The following is a 26,048-nucleotide window of genomic DNA, read 5'->3' on the forward strand; positions in this document are numbered from 1 at the left end:
TGCCATCTAGAGGTTTGAGTGAACGGATGTACCAATTCCAGTTTTATAGACACTGGGGCATGGTCAGACAGAAAAATCGGATGATGTACAATTTTGGAAATTTTGTGAAAAAGTGCATCAAGGGTCAAAAAGAAGTCCATACAAGAGAAGGTCTTGTAAACTTTAGAGAAACAGGAATACTCTTTTTGTGTAGAGTTATGTGTCCTCCAAGGATCTAGGAGGGACAATTATTCCGTAAATGTACTTAATACATTGGAACAGGGGGCTGTTTGCACTTCAGAACTATCCACACATGGGTCAGGTGTTAAATTTAAATCCCCACCTGCAATTAGATTCGGGAAATCTCCTGATAGGAGCAATTCCAAAATTTTGAGGAAAAATTGGGTATTAGGACCATTAGGCGCATAAACATTACGTAGCGAGTAAGTGGTACCCTGGATAAGAACCTTTACTAGCATATGGTGCTTGAAACTCCCCACATTCCAAGTGATAAAGTTAAGTTCCCCCTGAACCACCAAGAGGCAAATCAAATGTTGCTGCTGTGTTAGCCATCACAGTAATGTTACTTTTATTAGGGCATACCACACTGCAAAATAAGCTAAGAGAAAAAAAAAAAAAAAAAAAAAGACTAAAACCAGATAAAGCTTGTTAAACATATAAAGCACTACTAACTGAAATCCACAGAAAACAAAATGACCACCACAAACCCAGGACAGAAAAGGCTTACATGGATGTATAGAATTCACAAACTAGAATAAATGTTTACAAAGTAAAAAAAAGTGCTTCTATTATGTGTAATAGGTCAGTAATTCTGTATATTTCATGCACATTTCCCTCAAAACAGAAAAAAGCACTTGAGATAATATACTTAGTCATATTTAGCAATGCAATCTTTTCACCTCTCTGAAAAAGATGCATCAGCTGGGATTAAATCAGATTAACCTGTGAATATGAAATGACTTCCAGTTCTATTTTTATTTCAGGATTAAATCATTCATATACACTGGTGGGGTATATAACAGACCAAGTATAAATCAGATAAATTAATTTGATTAATAGAAATAATACCATAATGTACAATGTTGAAATAGTCGTGTTACATTATACTAAATGGAACTGCCAAACCTAACCCACATGACTGTGAATAGAAGCAATAAATCACTCCGATGAAACTGTCACTGCACCACTAGTAAGCAAAGGATTTGTTGTATTTGCATCTAAAGAACATAAGGGCGAGACGAAAAAGGGAAGCCACATAACACATTCATTTTTCTATGATCCCCAAGTGTAGAAGTTAACCTATATTTTAAATAGCACAAGTGGTAATCATGGGTGTGGAATATGCTTTTGTGACAACTACATGAAACGGAACATTTATATCCCAGCTCATCAGTAGAAAAAGGTGCAACTCACAGCTCATATAGCAACAATCACAGCTCATGTGAATACTTGCATGGATGTGTAACAAAACTATGCCAAGTGTTACCTGTCCTCTGATAACAGTATGCAATGAATACATGCAATATTAAAAGTCAGTATATCATTTCCCCGAAATGATTTTTTTTTTCGTTTGAAATCTGAAAAACAAGCACATTGCTGAGAGGTGCCTGAATATGTGTGTAAAATAACCCAACAGTATGTTTTATGATGTGGAAGAGTACCCAAAGGAATCCCACACAACCGCAGAGAAAACATACAAACTTTATGCATAAAGGTGTCCAAGCAAAACTCAAACCTGGAACCCTAGTGCTGCAAAAGGGTATGGTAAAGGGTAAAGAGGGTATCCTTTAATTTTGTCACAAATGTAATATCTTTTAGATACAGTAACTACTACATATGAAATTTGTTATTTGTAGGAAATATGATTATTGTGGTGTTACTAAAAAGTATCTTTCCATTTTAATCTGCACCCAGCTATGATTTCCTACAACCAACAAAAAGTTTAACGGTTGTTTTGGTTGTCCTGCTTGCAACCATGGAAAGTGGCTTATTCCCTGTTTATGTGTTGGGCTCACTGCTTTGCACAGATTTTCATAATGCAAGGACCGAGACACTGCCACTGGAAGGGTAAAGGGAATTGGAGTCTATCTTAAAACAAATATGGGGGTAGCCATAGCCAGATAACTAGCATTTCAGACAGAGGTTGGCTATCAGGCTTAATGAATGTTCTCAATACACTGACTCAGAACAAGTATGCAGATCAGTCAGAGTAAAGTCACAAGTCCTTAGACATATTTGTTCTAGGTTGGGGAATTAAAATAATAACCCAGTAAGCAACATAAAAGGTCAACCAATAGGATAGAAATGAAAAAAAGCCTAATATATTTCAAAGTAGGACACATCAAAGAAGGTAACTCAGGCTTCAGCTAGGTGGGAAAAATGAACATGTTTTCATTTATGTACTTCCACCCCATGCACCAAATCAGAATAGTTCCAAAGATGGTAAAATGTGAGGACATCAGTCAGCTTAACAGTCTTGCTCCTGTAATAAATGTTTAAGATAAAAACACCTTAAACTGGACCTATAGGCATGTTTTAGAGATAGGCGGCATCAGACAAAAAGGCAGGCAGATTTACAGGGGGCTGTAGATACCTTTATCTAAAAGACCAGTTAACCAGGATGTCCCGGTACACAAATTCCAACTTTGAGAAGCAAAATAGGGGGCTGTCCACCCTTCTCTGGTGAATCAAAGTAGGTTTTCACACAGGAATGGGAAGCCTCATGGGCAGTCAGTGAGGTGGAGGATATATAAAATGGTCAAACTAGCCCCCATCCTGAAATTGGTATTTGCATATTAAAGCTTCCTGGTTTACATGACTACCAGAGTGCACAAAGGATAGGAAAGTAACATAATGGTACTGTATCTACTTTTCACTCACGGTTTCACACACAAATTAGTGTTATACGGAGACATCTTGACACTGCAATGTTTTAACTTTTCGAACAGCCTGGTAAATATAGACAAATATTCTTGTGATATTTAACTAAATACAGAATAGCCTATTTGGTTTAAAGTCTGTGGTCTCTCTCTTTGGAAGGAGACACTGACTGGTGACCAGCATCACTCTCCATAGAATTTAGCTTATCTCTGCCAATGCAGAATGCCTATCAGCAGGTCCTTTGCTCAAATTTACATATACTAAGCCTGCAGATTGTTAAAATAAATTAGCATTGCACATTCTGTGAATATGGAAGTGGAGATGCTGGTCAAAACCACAAGACAGAACACAGAAATCTTCTCTGAGGAAGTGTGCACATTTCCTTGGTTGGTTTGCACAAATACACTTCTGTATTTTTGTACTAATCAGCTCTGTACAGAACTGAAAAGTTTCAGTTTTCTGTAAAAATAAAACTATTTAATACGCCTTTAGAGGATAAAAGGGCAAGGGGTCAGAATAAATTACTGGGAGCCATGGTGAGAATTTTCCATCAGGGATTCATTTCCTGCTGAACATACAATTAATGACAAAGGTAACATTGGTTTATAAAGGTTTAAATCTGGATTGTTAGGTATTTGTGTTATTAATGTACTGCAAACAAAGGACTGAACTGAGGCAGACTGAAATGAGGCAAAGTGATGGTACCGGTACATAGGGTTTGGGATTAATGCGGGGCAAAAGACAAAAAAGTATATGACAGCCCAACAAAGTATAATATTTTTTTTTTATTACTATTGAATTGTACAACCAATGCACACCATGGATGTGTACAAAGTACAAGGGACAACTGTGTTTTCATTGGACATGTGAACTTGTGAACTCTCATATATATATATATATATATGTATATATATTCATACTGATCACCCCACTCTTTTCCTCTCTGTACAGATTTAACCCCAAATAATGTTTGGCCTTAAAAGAATGAATATATGTATGTGAGACTGTTCTTTAAAGCAGGGAAAAAGTTCTTCTTTGAAAATGAGCAGTCAGGCAGGTCATTATTACAGAAAAAGACAGGCGTCCCATCCCTTCTGTCATAACACAAACCACAATAACACAAATGCTAAGCTGCACATGCACAGCACAGGGTTGGTTGCCGGCATTACCTGGTAAACCTCAGCTTCCCCTGCCTAGAACTCCCGCACAGGAATTATTTCACGATGGCCAACGAGCTGACTCCAAAAAAAAGATTGGGTGAAGATGGTGATACACAATTCAGAGAAATCAAATTTAATTTTTGGTTCCTTAGAAGTGGTGGCATCATTGAGTTTATATATTTTTAACTGAAGTTCCTGCCAGTGACACAGCTCCTGTATTAGGGTGATAACAATCACTCGCTGTGACGTATGTAGGAGCAGTGTTGTCATCCTAAAAGAAGATTGTAATATTGGACGCCTACTTAACTTTCTTTCCTTCACTGCAGCCTGGCCTTCTTTGGAAAAGTTTCCGGCCCCTTTCTCTGGGATTAAATATGATAAACTGCAATTTTCACTTAAGTACTAGGCTCCAAAGAATCAGTCTTTCTGGAATCGAGTGGGATCAACATAATAGGGCCCCCAAAAGAGTTTGGTTTTGTCAGTTCATTCTCTGACAAGCCTTCCCTAAAACTATACGTTTGTGTAAACTACAGAACACAATCCAGCTCCCCCTCTTCTCCATAACATAGAAAGGAGGTGTTTTGTAGTTTTAACATTTCCTGATATTGCTTGATACATTATAAAGCACACAGGACAGCACTGGATTCTGGCAAGATCAACTTATTTGCTTCTATGAATCAAACATATAACGTCCAGTGGTTTCTTAAATAGAAGAAAATAGGAAGTACATCCTTTACGTATACAGAACTACTAATAATGATATCCACCCTCTCCAAAGTGTTATATATGCCTGTTCATGGTCCGTAAAAATCCATGCTGCGCAGTCCAGAGGGGTCCCCCCCCCCACTTACTAGGAGGGGCCTTCAGTTCTTTAGCACGTACATGGAAATATCTCACTGAAGTGAAACTAAAGTCATTGAATATAGGCAATCAGACAGGTGGTTATAGCAAACATAGGCAGGTGATGCCCATTCAGCAATAACTATTCTTACCTGCCCGATAGCTACCCAGATTTTGCTGTACTCTACATGCACAGCTCATTATTTGTTGCCAGAAATACGCAGCAATCTCAGCTCCCTTGTCTGTGCTGGGAATGAATGAACTCCCACACAACTGAATGGGAGTTACTTCTTCAGAGGAAAGCAGCACAGCTCTGGTTGGGGTACAGTTCCAAAAAGTCACAAGCTGCTTCCAGCTGTGCTGCTGTTACTGGAAGATTTGTGCCACAGTTGAGTCCAAATCTGTTTATCCCTGGTGTGGTCTATTGCTTCCAGGTGCAGAGCAGCAGTTTGCCATGTTCTTCGGAGCTACCAACTGCAGTTTCACATCGCAGGGTGAACACAGCACGGCATACCAGCGTGCTGCATGTGCTGGCATGGTGCATAAGAATAAACAGCAACCCCGTACATAGCACTAGTGGGTTATTCCTAAGGAGAGGTGGTTTGTTGATTCCAAACAACAGTCCACCCTCCATATTATTATTATTACACAGTATTTATATAGCACCATCATATTACGCAGCGCTGTACAAAGTCCCATAGACATGTCACTAACTGTCCGTCAAAGGAACGCACAATCTAATGTCCCTACCATAGTCATATGTCATTAATGTAGTCTTAGGTAATTTTTTTTTTCAGGGGGAATGCAATTAACCTCACTGCATGTTTTTGGGATGTGACACGGGAAGAACCTGCAAACTCCATGCAGATAATGTCCTGGAAGGGAATCGAACCTGGGACCTAGCGCTGCAAAGGCCAGAGTGCTAACCCTGAGCCACCGTGCTGCCCCCAGCAACCAATCTCCCCATACCTGGGAACAGGTGGCAGGCAGTAGCTCCCATTGGACACAGATCTCACATACCGCAAGGGTGTGATATCCCTGTTCACATGTGTTGGAATTCTAGGGTGGCATTCATTTTTAGTGGCACGCCAACAGACGAAGCAGTGGGGTGGCACTATGCAGGGCAGTATGTTGTCATTTGGTGCAGCAAACAAAATGTTGATGGGGACACAAAATGTGTGTTGTGGGTGGCAGTGAAGGGATAGGGGCTCTGATGAAGGGGTACACTACTCACCGTGCCTCCATCTTTCATCAGGATTTTCTTTACCAGCATAATCCGGTTGCCAGTGCTCTTCTTCTTTTTGTCATGGCTCATTTTGCCCTCATCATCGTGCCCAATGCCTGTTGTCACCACTATCAGGGGACCTGGTGCAGGGGACTCAGCGGTGTCCAGGGCTGGCTGCAGTGCAGCAGGGCTGCTGATATCTATGGTGGCCACTAGGAGGGCGCTGCTGCTGGGTGCTGAGTGCACGGACAGCGGGTACAGGCTGCAGTGGTCCACCTCCTGGATAGGGAGCTCGGCGGGCTCCAACAGTGCAGGGTACAGTTCAGGCGGACTACACTGCACCTCCCTGTGCTGGGCAGACACTGGTCCGGAGCAAGGCTCGGGCTCCTCAGCTCCGGTGCCCTCTCCCGGACTCCCCTTGTCCCTTGAGGTATCCAGACTCCAAGCCCGGTCCGGCTGGACCTGCCTTACAACACACTCACAGACCGGCAAGCGCGGCCTCCACCTTCTGTAATCCGCGAACGATTGCGTACTCCCACCACTCACCGGATACGCGTCACCCAGACTGCCTGACACTTGCCGGGGAACGCGTCACTGGAGGGCTGCAGTGTAGCCTGGGATCGGCAGGGGGAGCCCTTCACATTGGAACGCAACACCTGGCTGCAGAGCGCGTGCAGCATCTGCCAATTGTCACGGCCTATTGACGCTGCGGAGCCAATCAATAGCTGTCATCCCCGAGTCTACAAGTCACGTGACTTCTGTAAACTGCTCCCTTCTAAGGGTTAATTGGTAGAGTTTGTGAGAGTGGCCTAGGGGGACACGTGCTCATGTTTACGCCCCATTAACCCATTCGCTGCCCAAGTTTTTTAACCCTTGGGTGACTGAATCTTTTTTCAGTAAAAATAAAATTTTAATGCGCAGAGACACAACCAAATTCCTATTTTTCTAAAATATAAAATAATTGCTTTTGTTGATAAAATAGATATTGATATTCCCATAGAAATATGCCCATAGGCAGCGTTTTAAAAACATTAGAAGGTATTAGTTTAGAGATATTCATCAATCATTGATCATTGGTCCTAGAATTATTCCTTTCTCTCCACCACACATGGTGATACCAGGTATGTATTATACCATTGTTGTATACTTAGGTACATGTGTTGCAGGTGTGTGTATTTATATGTTTATACATGATGGTGGGAGGTCTTTTTGTTCTACTTTCAATACACTTTTATTATTTTACTTTATAATATATGTTATTTGTTTCGTAATTGCGTTGTGCAGTGACAGCTTCTCTTTATGGGGACATCAGGGGTCTATTAGAGCCCTAATGTCTGTTCTGCTCTTATCAGATCATGGAGTCTATTTATACAGCAGTGAATCTGACATCCACTGATACATTCACTGCTGAGGAATCTTCCAGGTCTCTGTGTTTTAATGGCACTAATTGACTCTCCACCAGGGAGGGTTTTAGTGGATGTCAGATTCTCTGCTTTATAACTCCACCCCTATATGTTTGCATTTGTTGTGTACATGTGCCAATGATACTGTCACGTGACAGCTGGGATCCCAGACATGCTTAGAGTAGAACACATTGCAGCCGTGGGTTTGCGTCATTTGACATTTGTGTACCTACACACCCTATTCACAATGTAGAATGAAATACGGGGTCACAAATGACAAAGTACAATTATAGATTATGTTTTTTGTAAGAGCTGATTCTGCATCCTTTTTCATAGACGTCATATGTCAAGTATGGCCATGGAAGTTTTAAAGAAGTGTATTGATAGGCCAAAGGAGAAGAAACCATACAACAGTTTGAACAACTTGCATTGTGAAGACAATGGTTGACCATAAAATGAAGGACACCAAGATAAGGAGCCAAGTAAACAGCTTCACAACCAACAGGTCATTCTGGTCCATGGACATGCTGTTCCTGAGAATACACAGGTTCATATATTACTGTATTACTATATCATTTCCATGTGTCAATATGATCCTCAGTAAGTTGTACAATAGCTGCACAGGGTGTGATTTAGCATGAATTCCACATGTCCTACACTTTGTGGCACAGACACACAATACTACACCACAACTCCAAACTGTGTCCCGTGGTGTGCTGACAGCCCATTCACATGTGCGTCCTGTCAGTTATAGGGGGCCGCTAAACCTTTTTTATCCCCAAAAATCTTTGCAATGAAAACTTCCAGAGAAATGGAATTCATGTGACAGATAGCCAAGGGGCACATGTTCTGACTACTACATCTTCTGGTAATTATATTGCCCTGTTCCCTGAGAAATTAGGGTTTACAAAAGCTAAGTGGCCACCTATGTGTGACAGGGTAGCACGGTATGACAGGTATAGTTTTTCATATCTTGTGATGGCGTTGTAGTGATGAAAGTTTAGGGGGAGTTAGCCACAAAAGTCCTGCACTTGCAGTTACATTTCCCTTTTCTTACAGAGAAAATAGGGTTCATAGAGAGTAAGGTGATAGCTATGCGTGACAGGGTAGCATGATATGTTCCAGTAGCCAACATCCCTCTGTTTCAGAGAAATGGGGGTTCAGAGAAGGTAAGTGGCCAATTATGTGTAACAGGCACCCCAGCAGCTGCTCTATCCCTCACACTAGTGTCTAGGCAGAGTTCCATTGCATGAGAAGGGGTAAACGCACCACATCCTCATCGCCAGTTTGAACAAAGCCTTAAAGTCAAGACAACAGGCAGAGAGAGCAGAAAGGGAATGGATCTGACATCTCCGAGGGCTGGATGGGGCCAGGATAGGTTATATAGGTTGTGCACCCTTGGCATAATTTATTTAAGTATACATTGTATAAATAGCAGGTGTCATTCTCAATTTGTCCAATAGGTGGTACAGTATTTATTTTCAATCACACTAAATTACTTTTTTCTTCATGTTATATTCATTTTTATGCTAGTACACATTTTTGTGATGTGCTGATGTGGACTTTCCACAAGAATCAAGTAGCCTGTTGATGAAAATGTGCTGGGTCCCCATTAAACAAAAACCTATTAAACAAAATCAGTGGGCTGCAATAATTCAACACATATCATCAAGTGCACTAGCATGCTTGCATTACCATACTACACAAATATCAGCCTAGACCAGTGCCTAATGAAAATGAGAGATGGATACTTTAGAAAAGCTTTTCTCATTCTTTTTATCAAAGAGGAACCCTTGAAATAACTTTCAGGTCTCAGGGAACTCCTGACATTATTTATGATTTGCCCAGTCCATAGTGCATGAAAATAGTCTGGTGGTCAATGAGATGAATTGCCTCTTACATCCTATGGAGAAGGCATGCGTTTGGTTGGCAAACTACCATTGCATAACATTGGTTGGCAATGTTGCTGCATAATATGTCACAAAAGTGACACCTTGGCTGTGTATGTGGCTACCTGTGTATGGGCTTCAAGAGATTTCCCCTCACTTTCTGTTCTGGGCGAGACAAACTTTCACCAGTCAGGAAGTGAAAGAATCACTTCAATAGAGCCTCCAACTGCAGTGAAACCTGACAAGTGTTCTAATTCTTCCCCACTCCAAATTATAAAAAGAATATTCAGGTATAGATACACAAATGAACAGCTGGTGCCACGTTCAACAGCTGACTTCTGAGGAGAGAGTTAAGAAGAGCTCTTCAGAATTTCAAGAGGTGCATTGCTTGCGATATCAAGGGCACACATTTCTAAGCGATGCATATTTTGTTCATTTTGTTGAGATAAAAAGTGAACAGCTGGTACAACAAAATGTTTTGTTTTATTATTAATAAGCAACTGCCTGACGTCCATCTCTGAAATAATGCTACACATCTTTATTGAATGCACAAAACAAAAAGCAATGTACAGCAATCCACAGGACCCAAATTAGGAATCCACAGGAACTAGAATTAAAGGATACCTATAGGCAAAGCATTTGTTCAGTTTTGAATAGGGAAAAGAATAAATGAAATCCCTATCAGGAATTTTTTTTTCTTGTGTCCTGTTGGGAAGAATTACTTTACTTGATTTACTTTGTTGTCCCATCAACTAAACAAGCAGTGAAATGAAAATTTTATCCATTCTACATGTCATCAGAATAGCCGTCCCTATTGAAACATTGCCCTCACCTACTGTTATGGGGACAACTGTAAAATTAGGGATATCCCCAGACATAACAAAGGATCTTCCCAGTGAGGGCAAGAACAGCTATACAACCTTACTGAATTAGTAATACTATTAACTGAGGCCACACTGGCCCATGCTGAATTTTGATTGGCAATTTTTGGCATTGAATTGTGCTCACAACACTTTGTACCTTGCATTGTTTTCTTTATATTCAAGTGTGTATATATGTATATTTTGTGTAATTAAAAAAAAAAACTGTTGATGAAACAGGCCCAATGCTGCTGTTGGTTTTTTGGTTTATAATATGTCACCAGCCTGCATGCCTAAATCACAGGGCCGGTTCGTTCATAGGCCACGTATGACATGGTCCAGGGCATTTGTGAATCCTAGGACAGTGCCTAAATGAATGAAAGCTCAGGCTTTCAGCTACAGTATTAGATGGAACACATAACCAATTGGTTCTAAGTATACATGCTTCTACAGAAAAAAATACTTAAAAAAAGGAACTTACCGTAAGTACTGCCACATCAACAAATACCCTAAATCATCATGTCTTTATTTACAAAATAGTTTAAAATTGTTTAAACAAGGATGTGTGCACAGAAAACATCACTATGATCCAGAGCAGTAAGAAAAAAAAAAGTACTGTGTTCCAAGCATTACCCACTATTTCTTAAGGCCTTTTCCATACAGATACATGCTGAACAAGCTTTCCACTCTTATGGGCCAAATAGTGGGACTGTGTTTTGGTTCTTCAACATGTTTCACAGCTGATGAAACTGCTGCTTTTTTAGAAGGAATACATGTACTAGCTGATATATAGTTCATATAGTATGCAACAGTACAGTATGGTAATTTTTTTCCCACAGACCTGCATATGGTAACAATAGGCACAGTACCCAGGTGAAGTATTTTATCATTCGGTTCATTCCTCCATGTTCGTTCCTGTGTGTTATCTGTGCTGTATCCAAAAGGCAAGTTCAGCTATGGTACATGCTGGAGGCTATGTACACATGTGCAATATTTGTTGTTGGAAAGGAACGATTAACAACCGATCGTTCAATAATCAATAACAAAAAAAGTACATCACGAAAGTCCAATGATGCCGATGAATGAATGTCGCTGGAAATGAATGCCCATCCTGGTGGATCTGTTTGGGTGACGATCATTCATATTGTGTGTATGGTTGTGTAGTGATTGTGGATGGTTCTCCGGTACAGGTTACTTCCTGCATCTTTCAAACGATCCTATCTAGTGTGTGTACATTATTGGTTAATTATATTTGAACAATCATATCGTTACTTCAAGTACAGAATCGTGCACTATGTGATTGTTCAAAATATTGTTTGTTTTCTAATGGCAATTCTTGCATGTGCGTGTGGCTTAGAGTCACAGGCCCTGATTTATGAAAGCTCTCCAAGGCTAGGGAGAATACACTTTCAGAAGTGAACTGGGTGATCCAGAAAACATGTAATGGATTTTTAAAAATCATTTGCTATTTGCTAGCAAATGTTTTCAATCCTGGACCAGATCCATTCCAGGTTTGCGGAATCACTCCCACACTGGTGAAAGTGTATTCTCTCCAGCCATGGAGAGCTTTCATAAATCAGTGTCACAGAGCCACAATAAACCATTTACAAATTGTTAGCTTGTAAATAAGGAGCTTTAAAACATAGGGATTTGAAATGTAAAGCTATTACAAAAACAATGGGCCTGAATAATATAGCTCTCCAAGGCTAGAGAAGATACACTTTCATAAGTGAATCTGGGTGATCCAAACAACCTGGAATGGATCCGGAGATCTGAAGTGCAACTAATGGGAACAGCAGATGGATAGATATTTCTGATTATATGAAAGATACAGAGACAGATAAATATATTTATGTATACAGTTCATTCTTGTCCCTGACTATAGGATTCAAGCACAAAACAAGCAACAATTACTGCTCTGAATTTTGTTATTGAAAACAATTGGATTGATGTTTTAACATAGCAAATAAACACAAAAGGAGTTTTCTTTAAATATAATCTGTCACGAACCACAGAACTCTAAGCCATGTAGCAATTCTCTAATTAGTCAGTAAATCATATCTGCAGTCTTTCTGGTTCCAATTAAACCCTACATTATAACAATAAACTTACTCTGACACTGACCTGTTCATGTTTTTTTTTTTTTTTTTTTTTTTTTTTTGTTGAGAGGTCTGACTACACCTTTCCTTTTATGTAGCCTGTCCCAACTTTTAACTAAAAAGGTACTACAAACTGCTACATTTTCCAGTACTAATGGCACAAAAGTAAAAGCTATAAATGCTTACTTGACAAATGTTTTTGAATGTATTTTGTTAGACAAAGAAGAATATGGATTATTGTGGATTTTTTTTTGTTCCAAATTGGACCATACAGTAAATTAAAATTATATATCATTTTAAATATTTCTTTGTCATACTTTAAAAAGTGTACGCCTTGCTTAAATACTAGCATTGACTTTTGGGTTACAAGTGACACATTAGAATATATTTTATGTTAGCTTGTTTTTGATCAAACTTAAAAAGGTATACTGTACTGTTGTACTTGTAGAGGATACTCTGTCTTTTATCCAAATGACCCTTTAATTATATTTTCAGTTTTGCCCACTCTAATGTTTATTTGTTTTTTGGATAGTCACAGAGTGTAAAAAACTTTGCTACCGTCCTGGTTCCCAAGATACACATCCCACCAAGGTGATTTGATCTCCTGGACTGGAAGAAACAGTATACAAGAGTATAATATATCAGCATTATCACAATGTGTTCCCCTTCTGATCCGGAAACCGTTCATGCAAATTTCATACTTTACTGGCTGCTTTTGTTTGCTCTGAGCCATGGCAACAAGTGCCAAGTTAAATAAACTATTCATCAAAGCTGCAAGTTGAAGTCTTCAGGAGATCTTTCTATAGTATTAGACTTATTTTAGGCTTTTTCCCCAAAGAAAAAATAAGGCTTTATAACTTATTGTCCAATCAAACACATACTTTGGATATTCACAAAGTCATTCGGGAGAGTGTCGGGTAAGTAAATACAAGTACAGTGCTGCCTGGATAAAGTGTGTGGTTTATCTTGTGGTTGGAAACACTTGTTTGAGCGGTTTGGGGTTTAAATTGTTCAGTATACATTTTCTATAAACATTATAGGAACTAGTATATTAGCTTTCTTTAGTAAAGGTTGTATTTTTCTAATTTGTCATGGAAATACATTGTTGAACACTTGTGCTGAAACATTGGAGGACGCAAACCAACAAAACAAATAGTTGAAGAACAATTTTACAGGGTTTTAAACAAATGCTTTATTTTGGGAAAGTGAAACTTTAAATAATTTTCCAAAGTTTGGAATTCGCTGGATGAACTTGTGGATCATTGTACTGGATATTTTGCATTGTGGCTAACCTGTGATAAAGACTTGCTGTCACTTGCAAATGCAGATATGACTGGGATATGTGCTTGTTCCAATCCAACATTTCTCATTATTAAGCCAATTTAAAGTATCAATTAAATCACAAAAACAAATCCTGTAGTTTCTTGCAATTTGATGACCACACTGTTCCTTATGTCACCCATGTTTAACTCAAATATTAGCCATTTGCAAAGCTCCCAATTGCCCTAATACTTTAGGAGCCCTATTTTTTTTAAGATCCAGAGCTGTTGTTAGACCCTGGTACCTAGGGCAACTATCTCAGGTGCTCTTTTTAGTAGCCAAACTGCTCAGGTATTCAATTTGGTGCCCAATCATCTTCTATTTTGGTGCCTCACTTTAAAGTAACTGTTTCTATTATCCAAAATATAGGAAACATACATTTTTTGTCCTTTTGTTATACCTAGTACATCCATGCTCACATATATCATATACAGGAACTATTTTTTTCCTTACAGAATTATGGTAAGTAGATCATTATATGAATAAAAGAGTATGTCATTTGATTAAACTAATTACTGTGTTTCTATGTATACCAGTTCTTCACAATTTGTATTTCTTTTTCACTTATAGAATATTGCATTTTCATTGACAGAGATTATCTATTCTTTGTACACGCTGCTTTTGGAACATTGTGTATTTTATCTACTTATGAATTACAATTTGCATTACATTTTGATAACCAGTAATTATACATTTGATATTTAATTTAGCCATGTCGTCATATTAACAAAACTAGAGTTACTTCTCTGAACTGCACAGCTATAACACATGCAGTTTTAAGTGTCTTAATAGCTGATTACTTTTTTTTTTAAATTTGGATAGGTAGTAGGTAGTGTCAGTATTTTTTTGATGTCTCTGGTATTCTCTACAATGTGAAGGGAATTCTCCTCTTAGTGAGTTGGTTTTGGATGATTTCCCCACACCTCTCGTTCTGGTGACACTTTTTGAACTTCGGATTGTCTATCTCTTTTTGTCTCTTTGACAGAAAGAGATAGACTTTTTATGTTATGATACAAGCCCGATAACATTTTAATCTCGGACCCTAACTTTGTCTCTGGTAACATTAATACATAAAACATTATTACAGGACTTTCCACATTTCAGTTCATCTTGACTTTGACTGAATTTAATAGACTGCCCTATCAAAAAGCATTAGATTTGGTGTATTTGGGCAACAACATTAGTTTTCTCATTTCATTTTTGTTTAGTTTTGCTTCAATGTGATTTGCCTCCAATAAGATTTATATAGACCACTAAACAGGGCATACAATTTGTTTTAAGAATTATCTATAGACTAATGACTAATCTCTGTGCTTTCTTTGTCTTAAAGCTGCATAATGGCTCTCGCAAGTGGGCATTGGATTAAAATGAATGTCTGTGGAGATCCACCCAGGCCTAGGTAGGTGTTAATTCCTGCATAACATAATATTGGTAGAAAGTTTTCTTGGTAGAAAGTTTTCTTTTACAAATACAAACAGAAACTCAAAAGGGTCTGTTTATAAAGCAGTGAATATGAAACATTACTGAAACATTCGCTGGTGGAGAATCTCCCAGATCCATGTTTTTCAATGGCAGTAATTGATTCTCCACCAGAGAATGTTTCATTGGGCCTGATTTATTAAAGCTCTCCAAGACTGGAGAAGATCGATTATCATGGGTGAACCAGCAAAATTGGAATGGATCTTGCTCAAGATTGAAAATGTTTGCTTTCTAATAGCAGATGATTTTTAAGAAATCCATTTCAGGTTTGCTGGATTACCAAGGTTCACCCAAAATAGTCTATCCACTCCAGTCTTAAAGACCTTTGACAAATCAGGCCCATTGAATGTAAGAAAGAGACCCAAAGAGGCTATTTTTCTAGTTTGGGGTCCTCTCTTGGTTATCCCCATTATTTTTATTCTGGTGGAAACCTAAAATGTTGAACTTTTACTCAATTTAAGTCAAAGCGACAAGAAGAATCATGACAGTTATAGAGACTAAGGGTTGGATTTATTAAAGCTCTCCAAGACTGGAGAGGATACACTTTTATTAGTAAAGCCGAGTGATCAAAAAAATCTGGAATGGATCTGGTCCAGGACTAAAAACATTTGCTAACAAATAGCTAATTACTTTTTAAAAATCCATTCCAGGTTTGCTGGATCACTAAGGTTTACAGATAAAAGTGTATTCTCTCCAGCCCTGGAGAGCTTTAATAAATCAGGCCCTCAATTTTAGGCAGTGATAAGTTCTGACTGTGACCTCCACCACTTAATCAAAATCTAAAGAAAGATTCACCTTCAGATATACTTTAACTTAACTTGTTGCTTGTAACTCCTTTGTAACATTACCTGTCACTGGTGTGGATTTGGTTTGATGCTTGTTTTATGACAGTAATCATTTCCCTGTAATTCATATCAGCAGATAGAAGCCATTATTGATTAAGCCTCCTGACCTCATTATCTTACTGTTGTGACATTTTAAAGTGTTAGAGCTACATTGAAATACACAGGACCTTGTGTTGGTTGTTATTCTCTCAGACAATTTCTGCATGTTTTAGCTCAGAGTGCAAGGCACAATCTAAAGTGAAGAGTCACTGCCATGTTTCTATTGTTCTAATATTTATCCCTCCATCTACAAAAGATTTTTTTTTTCCTTTTTCCTGTCCTTTGTTCCCAAAAGTACCATGCAATTACAATTTTATGTCCGTAGTGGTAAAAGGAAATCAAATCTTTACTGCATTTAGCACTTATGTTTTATTTCCTGTGTTCAGACATAGCTCAAGGGCACCCGTGCCTCCTAATTCTACTTCAAACATACACTCACATTTATCAAATTAAATGAACAATCCTCCCGACTGCTATTCTTTTTAGAATGGTAATGTATAGTGATGTTAACAGACACATACAGGATCATTATTATAGGTGAGGATTTAATAAAACAAACATATTTTTTATTTATATTCAAAGGTATCCATACACATAAAATAATTGTTAACTGATCAGTCCAATACATGTCTAATGTTGTGACTACTTTCTTTACAAGAAAAAGTGGTACTGTTTGCAAATTAGGCTTGACAAATGATAACAGTCCTACCTGAATAATTTCCATATAGTAGCTATTTCCTGTGCTCTAGACCTCACTTCAATGTCATTTCTTTATTACTGCAGTCTCTATTTACACTTCCTTTCTAAATCTATGCACTATAGTTAAAGCAAATGGCCTAACAGTGAACCAAATCAGTGTAGTATGTTGAACTGGTGACTTGTATTTTTTATTATACAGTATTTATATAGCGCCATCATATTACGCAGCGCTGTACAAAGTCCATAATCATGTCACTAACTGTCCCTCAAAGCAGCTCACAATCTAATGTCCCTACCATAGTCATATGTCATTAATGTAGTTTAAGGTCGAATTTTTAGCTAGGTCACATAGACAGTGGCCTAAAGCAGGGGTGTCAAAATCTGACTCTTTGTGTCGTCAAAGCAGTCACAATCAGGGCACTGGTACATTATATAGTGACAGAATAAGGTCTGCCATTGGCCAAATTTTAAAAGCAGTCATTGCCAGTAAGCATACCAAGACATTGCTTCCAACTCCCCAAAAGGCGGTGCACAACATTTAGATGCTGATCCATATGTTTGAGGGCAATGCAGGCACTGTACGTTGTCAAGCTGGCCATATGGTGATGGTGGGCAATTGTGGGCGCTGTGGTGTGAAGCCAACTTCATTAGACTTTCACTTAAAGTCACATTTGTGTTTTTTTAAGTCTCTGTTGGTTATTGCTTGACCCGAAGTAGGCATTTCCTATTAGTTATTTTACATTTGTTTACATTTGTTTTATTTTTTAAGGTAGGATGAGAACCTTGCCCAGGATTTATTGGCTACATTAGACTGTAAAATCATTTTAGAACAGAAAGTGATGTATAGTGTATTTTCATGTAAAATCTATTTAATTTAAGTTTCGCAATATTCATTATGCAGGCATGGACATGCTTTGACTGTTGCTGGCAATATCGCATTTATTTTTGGAGGCTGCTCTATAAACAGCAATCTGGTAAGCAAATATTTGTGTGAGTATTATCCTGTTACTGCATGCTTTGTATATTTTATTATATTCTAATATGGCAACAGTCTTTGTTTAATATAATGTTGATTTGAGTTCAAATTTTGTAAAATAATGCATAAAAATGTTGTCTATTGGTGAATATTTCAAAGCTTTACAATACATCTGTATTGTAAGAACTGCATGTATACTTACTCACTCACTGTTTTCATGTTACAAAAAGTTCTGCAAGTTCATTAAAAATATACAAATATAAAGTGTCATAAATAAAGTTGACTTTTTATTGTCTCATTATGTATGAATTGACTAATCATCACAACTGTAATCTAAAGTAAAATAGAGCTGTGCTTATAGAAAAAAAGAACAGGTTCTTTTTAAAGTCAGAATGAAATACTTATTAAAACTGGTTGTTGTACTTTTTGAAAAAAAAATGATGGCAAAGAAAATAAATGAGAGCAAGAGTTGAGTTAGTACGGTTCGCAATTAATTAGATTTATTGGACCATGGGGAATTACTTTACCTCTTTCTTACCATAGAACAGAATTCCTTGCACTACAGCAATCTTGTTCTGGGTAAGTAAGTAAGCTTATTTTAAGACTAATGATGTTCACAAGTCATGGGAAGAGCAACATGTGCAGGAAAGTATCATTTATGAAACTAAACTTACACTTAAATGCTAAAAGTACATTGGATTATGTACTGGAACAATATTTCCTGGAAACAAGGACACTCTCATTCTTATTAAACACTAGTTTTACTGTGTATTTTTACATTAAAATGATCTTAACATCTGTTAGAACTATGTATTCAGTTATTGATACTTTATGTAGGAACATTTGGTACTTTTTATATAATTATAGATTATATAATTATAATTATAAGCAGCGAAATGTGGAAGTGTTTTAATCATGGAAGATTTCAACTACATTGACTGGAGTAATGGTACTACAGGAACAGAAAAAGGGAAGATAATTTTATGGTACAGTTTATAGAAGCCCCAACTAGAAATGATACTCTGCTGGACCTAGTTCTTATCTTTATAAATGATATAGAGTTTGGGATTAAAAGTACCATTTCTGTGTTTGCAGATGACACCAAACTATGTAATGGAATTAAGTCCATACATGATGTTTATAATCTACAAGCAGACCTGGTTGTACTGTTTGATTGGGCAGCCAAGTAGCAAATAACATTTAATATAGATAAATGTAAAGATATGCACTGGGGAGCTAATAGCATGCATGCTTCATCATGTCTAGGGGGAATACATTTGGGGGAGTCTGAAATGGAAAAGGATCTGGGGGTTCTGGTAGATCAAAGATTTAATAACAGCATGCAGTGCCAAGCTGCACTATCTAAAGCTAGTAAAGTACTTTCTTGTTATAAAAGAGGAATAGACTGCAGAGATGGAGACATATTCCTGCCCCTGTACAAAGCATTGGTCAGACCACATCTGGAATATGCAGTCCAGTTTTGGGCACCAGCTCACAAAAAAGGACATTGTGGAATTGGAGAGAGTGCAGAGAAGGGCAACTAAACTAATAAAACAAATGAAGGAGCTCAGCTATGAGGAGAGATTAGCTGAACTGAATCTATTCTCCCTTGAGAAGAGACGTTTAGGGGGGATATGATCACCCTGTATAAATATATAAACGGTCCATACAGAGAACTCTCTTCCCAATTATTCACTTTGAGATCATTACAAAGAACAAGAGGCCACTCTTTGGGTCTGAAGGAAAAGAAGTTGAAGCTCCGGAAAAGGAAGGGATTCTTCTATGTCTTATAGGGTTTTATATCTGGGATATCTCTATTTCCCTAGTGGTTGAACTTGATGGACTTTTGTCTTTTTTTAACCTAACCTACTATGTACTATGTAACTATGTAATTATAACTTGGAATTTCTGTTTTGTAGGATGAGAATCCATTGTATTTCAATGACTTTTACATGCTCACAAGTAAGTTTTTATCTATATTTTTTGAATAGCTGCAACATCATGTGTCACAAAAAGCTACAGAGCGCTAAAGAAAATTCATAACAGGGCCCTTCGTATCTAAGATGCTGAAGTTTTTTTTCAATCTCATAACTGCTAGTTTAAGAAAAAAAATGTGTACATTTTCTTGTTTTTTTTTTTAAACAGCTAAATGAGAAGGGTATGCCTTTGATGGATAAAAAGGGTCTATTGTTAGCGGTTAATGAAGAACATTGTAAACATAAGCAACTGGAAGCTTTGTTGGGCTCCCTGGATATTATGGGCCGTAGGAACAGTAACACCATTGCATTTCATAAAACGGACCAAAGGTGCAGAAGATTCATTTTCTTCATGGTTAGGACTGTATATTTTATAGAATAGGCTCTTAAATTGCAGTTTCACAGTTTTATTTAGCCTCTTAATCCTTTGCTTTTGCCAAAGTTTCACATGTTAATTATTTCAATGGTAATTTATGAAAGCATAGATATTATTTGAATTGTAGGAAATTGTGACCAATTATCAAGGAACAAATCTGGATTCAATATACATCACTCAATCAGTGTCAACCGACATTTTAAACTAGATACATATATAAAGCATATTTATTCACACTAGAATAACAGATTTGATAATTTACAACTGTTGGAGAGAAACAGCTTACAACAGATAAAAAAACAGCTTTGGAAGGGTTCAGTGGAATCCATTGGCTTCTGTTTCATCCTTGGATCTGTAATTAACAATAGAAAAGTATTATATAACAACATAATAGATTTTCTTTAACAGTTTCTTCCAATGACTTAACATGGGAGCTCATTCCCCAGACTGGAAACATACCAACACCTAGAGAGGGCCATGACATGTTGTAAGTATTTTCATGGTAAACAATAACAGTGAAGTTCATAATCATTATCACTTTTGCAATTGTATGTCACTGTGTTTTATTTCAGAAGCAGCATTCCTAAATAGTTAAGCAAATGTAGCATAAATGTATCACTATGAAGTGCCTAATACATTAATAGGACCTGTTCCCATTACACAGTGTGTCTTTTAAGGTGCCCATAGCTGTTTAAAGATTATATCGGCAAATCTATTCTGAACCATGTAAGCTGCTCTACTGATAGTTCTAGTTATTTGTCCCATCCTCCTCCAAATATTATATAAACAAAATGGTGTGTACTTAAGCATTGGATTGTATTCTTTCCTTATCCCTTATTTCAGACAAGGTCCTGGCCGAAGCTCAGGAAGCCTTGTCCAATTTGCATTCACAGTTTCTATAGATTGCTCAAGGCTTACTTTGCTATTGGCAGAACCATAACTAAAGTTAGAGCTGAGAAGGGGGTCCAGCTACATCACTGCAGCATTCAAAACAGTCCGAAGTATTGTTATGCAGGTATTTTTTTTTAACATACTCTTCTTTGTCCACACAAAAGAGTAAATAAGTGAACTGATCATGCCTTGGTAGAGGGCATAAATATATGTGTGAGATATGTGTGCTTTACATGTCTGTTATGTGGAGAACAGCACTTGGTTGATTAACACTGAGGATGCTGAGTAGGTCAAAGTTTTGAATCATCCATCTTGTGTAGAAAAGAAAAGAACACAGTAAAAAATGTATACTGTATAGTGCCAACATAATATGCAGTCCATAGTCTTGGTAATAAGACACTCACAATCTAAGGTCCCTATCATAGTCTAATAACAATTTTAGGTGCAGCTAATTAAACCAGTATGTTTGTGGGAGGAAACCAGAGGGGCCAAAGGAACACACAAACATAGAGAGTATACACAAACTTCATGCAAATAGTGCACTGCCTAACATTCAGAATTGGGGTCTTAGTTCTGCAAGACCACTGTGCTAGCCACCCAGCCCCTTAAAGACCTTGGGTAGAACACTGAATATTAATATGTACTCTTGATTGTATGGAAATTATCAGCAGACAAATATGAACCTTATGTCTTTTATCTATAGGAAATTATGAAAAACATTTTGAAGTAGTTTAAGTATGGATATTTGTAACTTAAGGTCTCTAAATATGTCACTTGGTCCAAATTATCCTAGTTACAACTACACCATCACAATGGTAGACTAAAGCTTAATCTGTTTGGAATAAACTCAGGATCATAATCTGACAGAACATCTTATCTTCACCCTTGGGCAAATAAGGATTTTATGTTTTTCAGGAACTTATGAGTCATTGGACAATATCTGGGAAAGTCAAAGTCTTACCTTGTATGGACAGGGGTTTTTACATTCTTGGCCACTGAATGCATACAAATTACTTGTTTGTTATGTGGCTAGTTAAAATACCATTTTCTTATCAAACAACATTTTTTAAAATCTTTTTACAGTATAGTGAAAAGAAAAATATATTTATATGGTGGATGTTGTGATAAAAGTGCTGAAGAATGTCTTCCAGGAATGTATTCATTTGACCTAGGTAAGAAAAAGTAAAATAGCGTTTTTCACCACATGCAGCCTTCATAAGCAAACAAAATTGCACATTGTCTATATGTGATAGCTGTCAGGTCTAATACTTTCACTAAACACAACCCCCTTTCTCAGTAAAAAAAAAAATAGCAAATCCATTAGGAGTTTATTCTGACTTTAGGGATGTCATGCATCTTACTAAACACAGGCTGTGTTCAGCAGCACATAAAACACAAAGTGCATGCTGCAATGCACTTCAGTGCATTTACATGGTGTATTTGGGGATGTCATTAGGAATAAATGTCAATCCAGAGCACCAGCAAAAGTCTTATGTGTTGCCTTGCATTTCTTTAATGAATGCATTTCCACATGAAACATGTGCTTTAGTAATTCACTAGTGCAGCAGTCGCCAACCAGTGGTCCGCAAGAAAATTTTGCTGGTCTGCGGCTCTGGTCGGTGGACCCCGCTGGGGGGGCGCTCCAGCTAGAGCCACGGACCACATACCCAGTACAGTTCCCAGGCTCAGGCAAGTGGGCGGGCTGTGTCCCTCAGGCCTGACCTGCGCTCAGACCTGCGATGGGAGAGTGGTCTGGGTTATGTCGTAATGACGTCACTCTGGGGAAGGTTTCCTGGCTCCCCGTGCATGCGCAGTCGGGAGTCTCGATTTTAGTGGTCCGCAGGACCACTGATATACCAATGATATATTTTAGCTCTCTGTAAGGGTGACATTGTTCCCAAAGACCAGCAATGTAATTGTCATTCTTCCTTCTGACCACCACACTAATGTACTGTGAGCTGTGGATATAGTAATTATAGCAGGGGTTCCCTGAAGACCTGAAAGTTATTTCAAGGGTCCCCTCACGATAAAAAAAAAATTGAGAAACATTTATCTAGTGGGAACAGGCTCTCAGTGTGATTATTGATGAGTAGCAGATGTCCGTCTCCCAGATTTTCATTAGTCAGTTGTTTAGGACCCACTTCAGGGTTCACTGGGGCAGTTTGTGATTTTTCACCGCCACCACTTCCACCACTGAAAATACTAATATTATTAGGATGTTTAGGGACTGCAATACATTTAAAAATTTTTTTTTTTACACATAAAACTATCTATGATTTTTGCAGTCTATCTAACTTAACCATGCTTCCAAGTATACTGTCTTGATTACAAATCTGTTTTAGGTACTCTAACATGGGACAGACTAAAAACAAATGAAGCTGCTCCCCAAACCCTGAGCCACAGTATTGCAACTGTTGGAGAGAATATTTTTGTTTTTGGTGGCATTTATCATGGGAGAGCTGTAGATGACTTGCATATGTTTAATACAGGTATGTAAACGCAGTTTTTTTTACATTATTCTATAAAGTATAGTCATAATTTGCAATGTCTTAGTTTTGGGTTTTTGCAGACAAAATACATGCCAACATGGGCTTAATATCATAATACTACTGTTAGGAGGCGCTCTCTGGGCTTACACTCCCAGGCAATGCCCCACCACAGGAGGGAGCGTGCATCCTATTTGCGGTAGCACTGGGGTTTCAGGATTTTCCCTGGGCATCCTCTGTATTAGGCCCCACAACTGAGGGGAATTGGAGCTGTGTGCAGATAATTAGCTGAGTGGTTCCTAATCAATTCCATGCTGTCATTGGCTGCTGGGGCTTTAAAGCCTCTCTGCTCCCTGTCAGATGTGCCCGTTATAGCCTCTGCTGGGCTTACTTGTGTTGGGAGTGATTTTTAAGTTTTTCTCTGTTATAGACCTCTGCTTGTGACCCCGACTCTGTTTTTGCCCTTTCCCTTGTTGGACTGATCTCCTGTGTTTTTGACCTCGTTTTTGACCTTTGCTTGTTTTTGGATTTTCTGACATTTTGTACTCTGTATTGTGGGCTGCGGGTCAACTGCCAGCCTATCTCCAGACACCATCCCTTGCGCACCAAGTGGGGACAACCGAGTGCTGGAAGACGCAACCAGTCTCCCAAGGCTGAGCGGGGATTGCTATAGGCGAAGACTGCGGCTATAGAATAGGGGGCTGGTGTCTGGGGAACACTGGTAATGACCCGGGCCTGACAACTACACAGTCCATACCAATGGTACTATCAAATAAATGTGACCAGCCTCTTTACAAGTTACAGTGTTAGCTCTGATGTGTATCTGAAGTAGACCTCAACCCAAGAAATTAACTTTTCTGGCATATGCCAGAAGAATATTTTTCATCCTTTACTTAGTCATTTACCTCATCATTATGGTAAAAATAAAAAGCTAAAAAGTTTTAGCATTGCTCTTGGTCATGCATTCATGGATGTTAGGAGATTCACATAAGCACCGATTCAAGGCAGCCCCACCAAGTCTAATATTCTCTATAACTTTTCAAATAATTTGGGGAAGCCAATTACCCTAATTGTATGTTTTTAGAAAGAATCCCTTACAAACATTGGGAGAACGCAGAAAGGGTCTTGGCCAAGATTTGCACCAGGGACTCAAGTGCTGCAAAGGCAAGAGTCCTACCCACTAGTCACATATATTTTATTATTCTGTTCCCCCTGTTGAGTGGCTGATCAACACTTTTAGGGCTCTATTTATAAAAAAGATAATCAATTACTGTCATTGAAACACAGATCTGGAAGATTCAAACCAGGGAATGTTTAGAGGAACGTCAGATGTCCAGTTTTATAAATAGAGCCCTTAGTTAATATTCCAAAAACTCAAACCCATACCACAAGTTGCCAAAAACACATAGAGCAACATCAGCAATATTGAATCAATATTTTAAGGTACAGGAAATGTGTGTTATACTTGATGGTTTCATGTCCTGCTGCATTGTGTTCCCCTGAGTATAATGCACTGGTTAGTGAAATGTTTCCTTAATGTATTTCTTTAGTATCTGAAACATGGGTACCAATCAAAACATCTGGCTCACTTCCTGAGGCAAGGTAACAATTCACATAATGTTAATACAATGCTTACTTATTTTTACTATCACCTGTGTTTTCATTGACAATTTAAATAGCTTGTAAAAGCATTAGTACCTTTTTGTGCTCAGGTTTGGACATGTATTTGCTACTGTTGGACCACAGATATATATGTTTGGAGGTTGCTCAATGGATGGCGTGTTCTATGATGATGTGCATGAGCTGGACACAGGTAAATTACTTCTTATAAAAAATCAGATTGAAACAAATGTAATAGCAGGGAACGTCCCTCAAAGTTCCTTTACATCAACACCGTGGGCCTGATTTATCAAGCAAGTGCGCGTAAGCTCGCTGCGCATATATATGCGCCGATATATGATATGCAAATCCACGAGCTGGTGTCGAGTGCCAGTACACTCGCGTTTACTTGCCAGACAAATTCCTGCCTTGATAAATGAGCAATAGGGGTCGAGAATACGCTAATTAAGGCAATAAGTTTGCAGCTGTGCGATTCAGGAGGATCTGTTATGCTCTGATTATTATTATTATTAATAAACAGGATTTATATAGCGCCAACATATTACGCAGCGCTGTACATTAAATAGGATGTATATATACATATATATCTATAGAAGCAAACAAGAACTTGTGTGTGTGCTTGTGACTCTTGTGGGAAAAATCTAGTTTGCTGGCAAAAGAGAGCTCTCGGATCCTTGGGACCTGCATCGTGTGCGTTTAGAAAGGCGCTGAAAGCAGGTAACTCTTTATGAACCTGAAAATATTAGGTCATTTAAAAAGATGCCTATTTCTCAGCTAATATATATATATGTTTGAAACATCTGAAACATTGAACAGCCCAAATATTTTTATTCAGGGCTAAGTGAAAGATGTGTGCTATTTGAAAGAGAGATTTTTTAGGGGAACAGTGACTTTTAATGCAAGCTCGCCAGCGTAAAGCTCACAGAGATGCGCAGCTCGGAGCGATTGATCATTTCAGTTGATAACTGCCGGGGGAATACGCCAG

General features: G+C 38.2%; 1 protein-coding gene across 1 annotated transcript in view; it reads left to right on the plus strand.

Annotated features, from left to right (window-relative positions):
• Positions 1-13,134: 13,134 nt before the first annotated feature.
• Positions 13,135-26,048, plus strand: part of LOC140333373 (kelch domain-containing protein 3-like) — a 37,530-nt gene continuing 24,616 nt past the window's right edge. The window contains exons 1-9 of the mRNA XM_072415023.1: positions 13,135-13,273; positions 15,007-15,075; positions 17,640-17,712; positions 19,634-19,676; positions 20,475-20,553; positions 22,041-22,129; positions 23,300-23,446; positions 24,994-25,045; positions 25,156-25,256. Of these exons, the coding sequence (XP_072271124.1) occupies positions 15,014-15,075; positions 17,640-17,712; positions 19,634-19,676; positions 20,475-20,553; positions 22,041-22,129; positions 23,300-23,446; positions 24,994-25,045; positions 25,156-25,256 (646 nt within the window). The 5' untranslated portion in view covers positions 13,135-13,273; positions 15,007-15,013. The remainder of the gene's footprint in view (positions 13,274-15,006; positions 15,076-17,639; positions 17,713-19,633; positions 19,677-20,474; positions 20,554-22,040; positions 22,130-23,299; positions 23,447-24,993; positions 25,046-25,155; positions 25,257-26,048) is intronic.

The sequence above is a fragment of the Pyxicephalus adspersus genome, chromosome 6, assembly GCF_032062135.1.
Source record: "Pyxicephalus adspersus chromosome 6, UCB_Pads_2.0, whole genome shotgun sequence".
In the NCBI taxonomy this organism is placed as follows: Eukaryota; Metazoa; Chordata; class Amphibia; order Anura; family Pyxicephalidae; genus Pyxicephalus; species Pyxicephalus adspersus.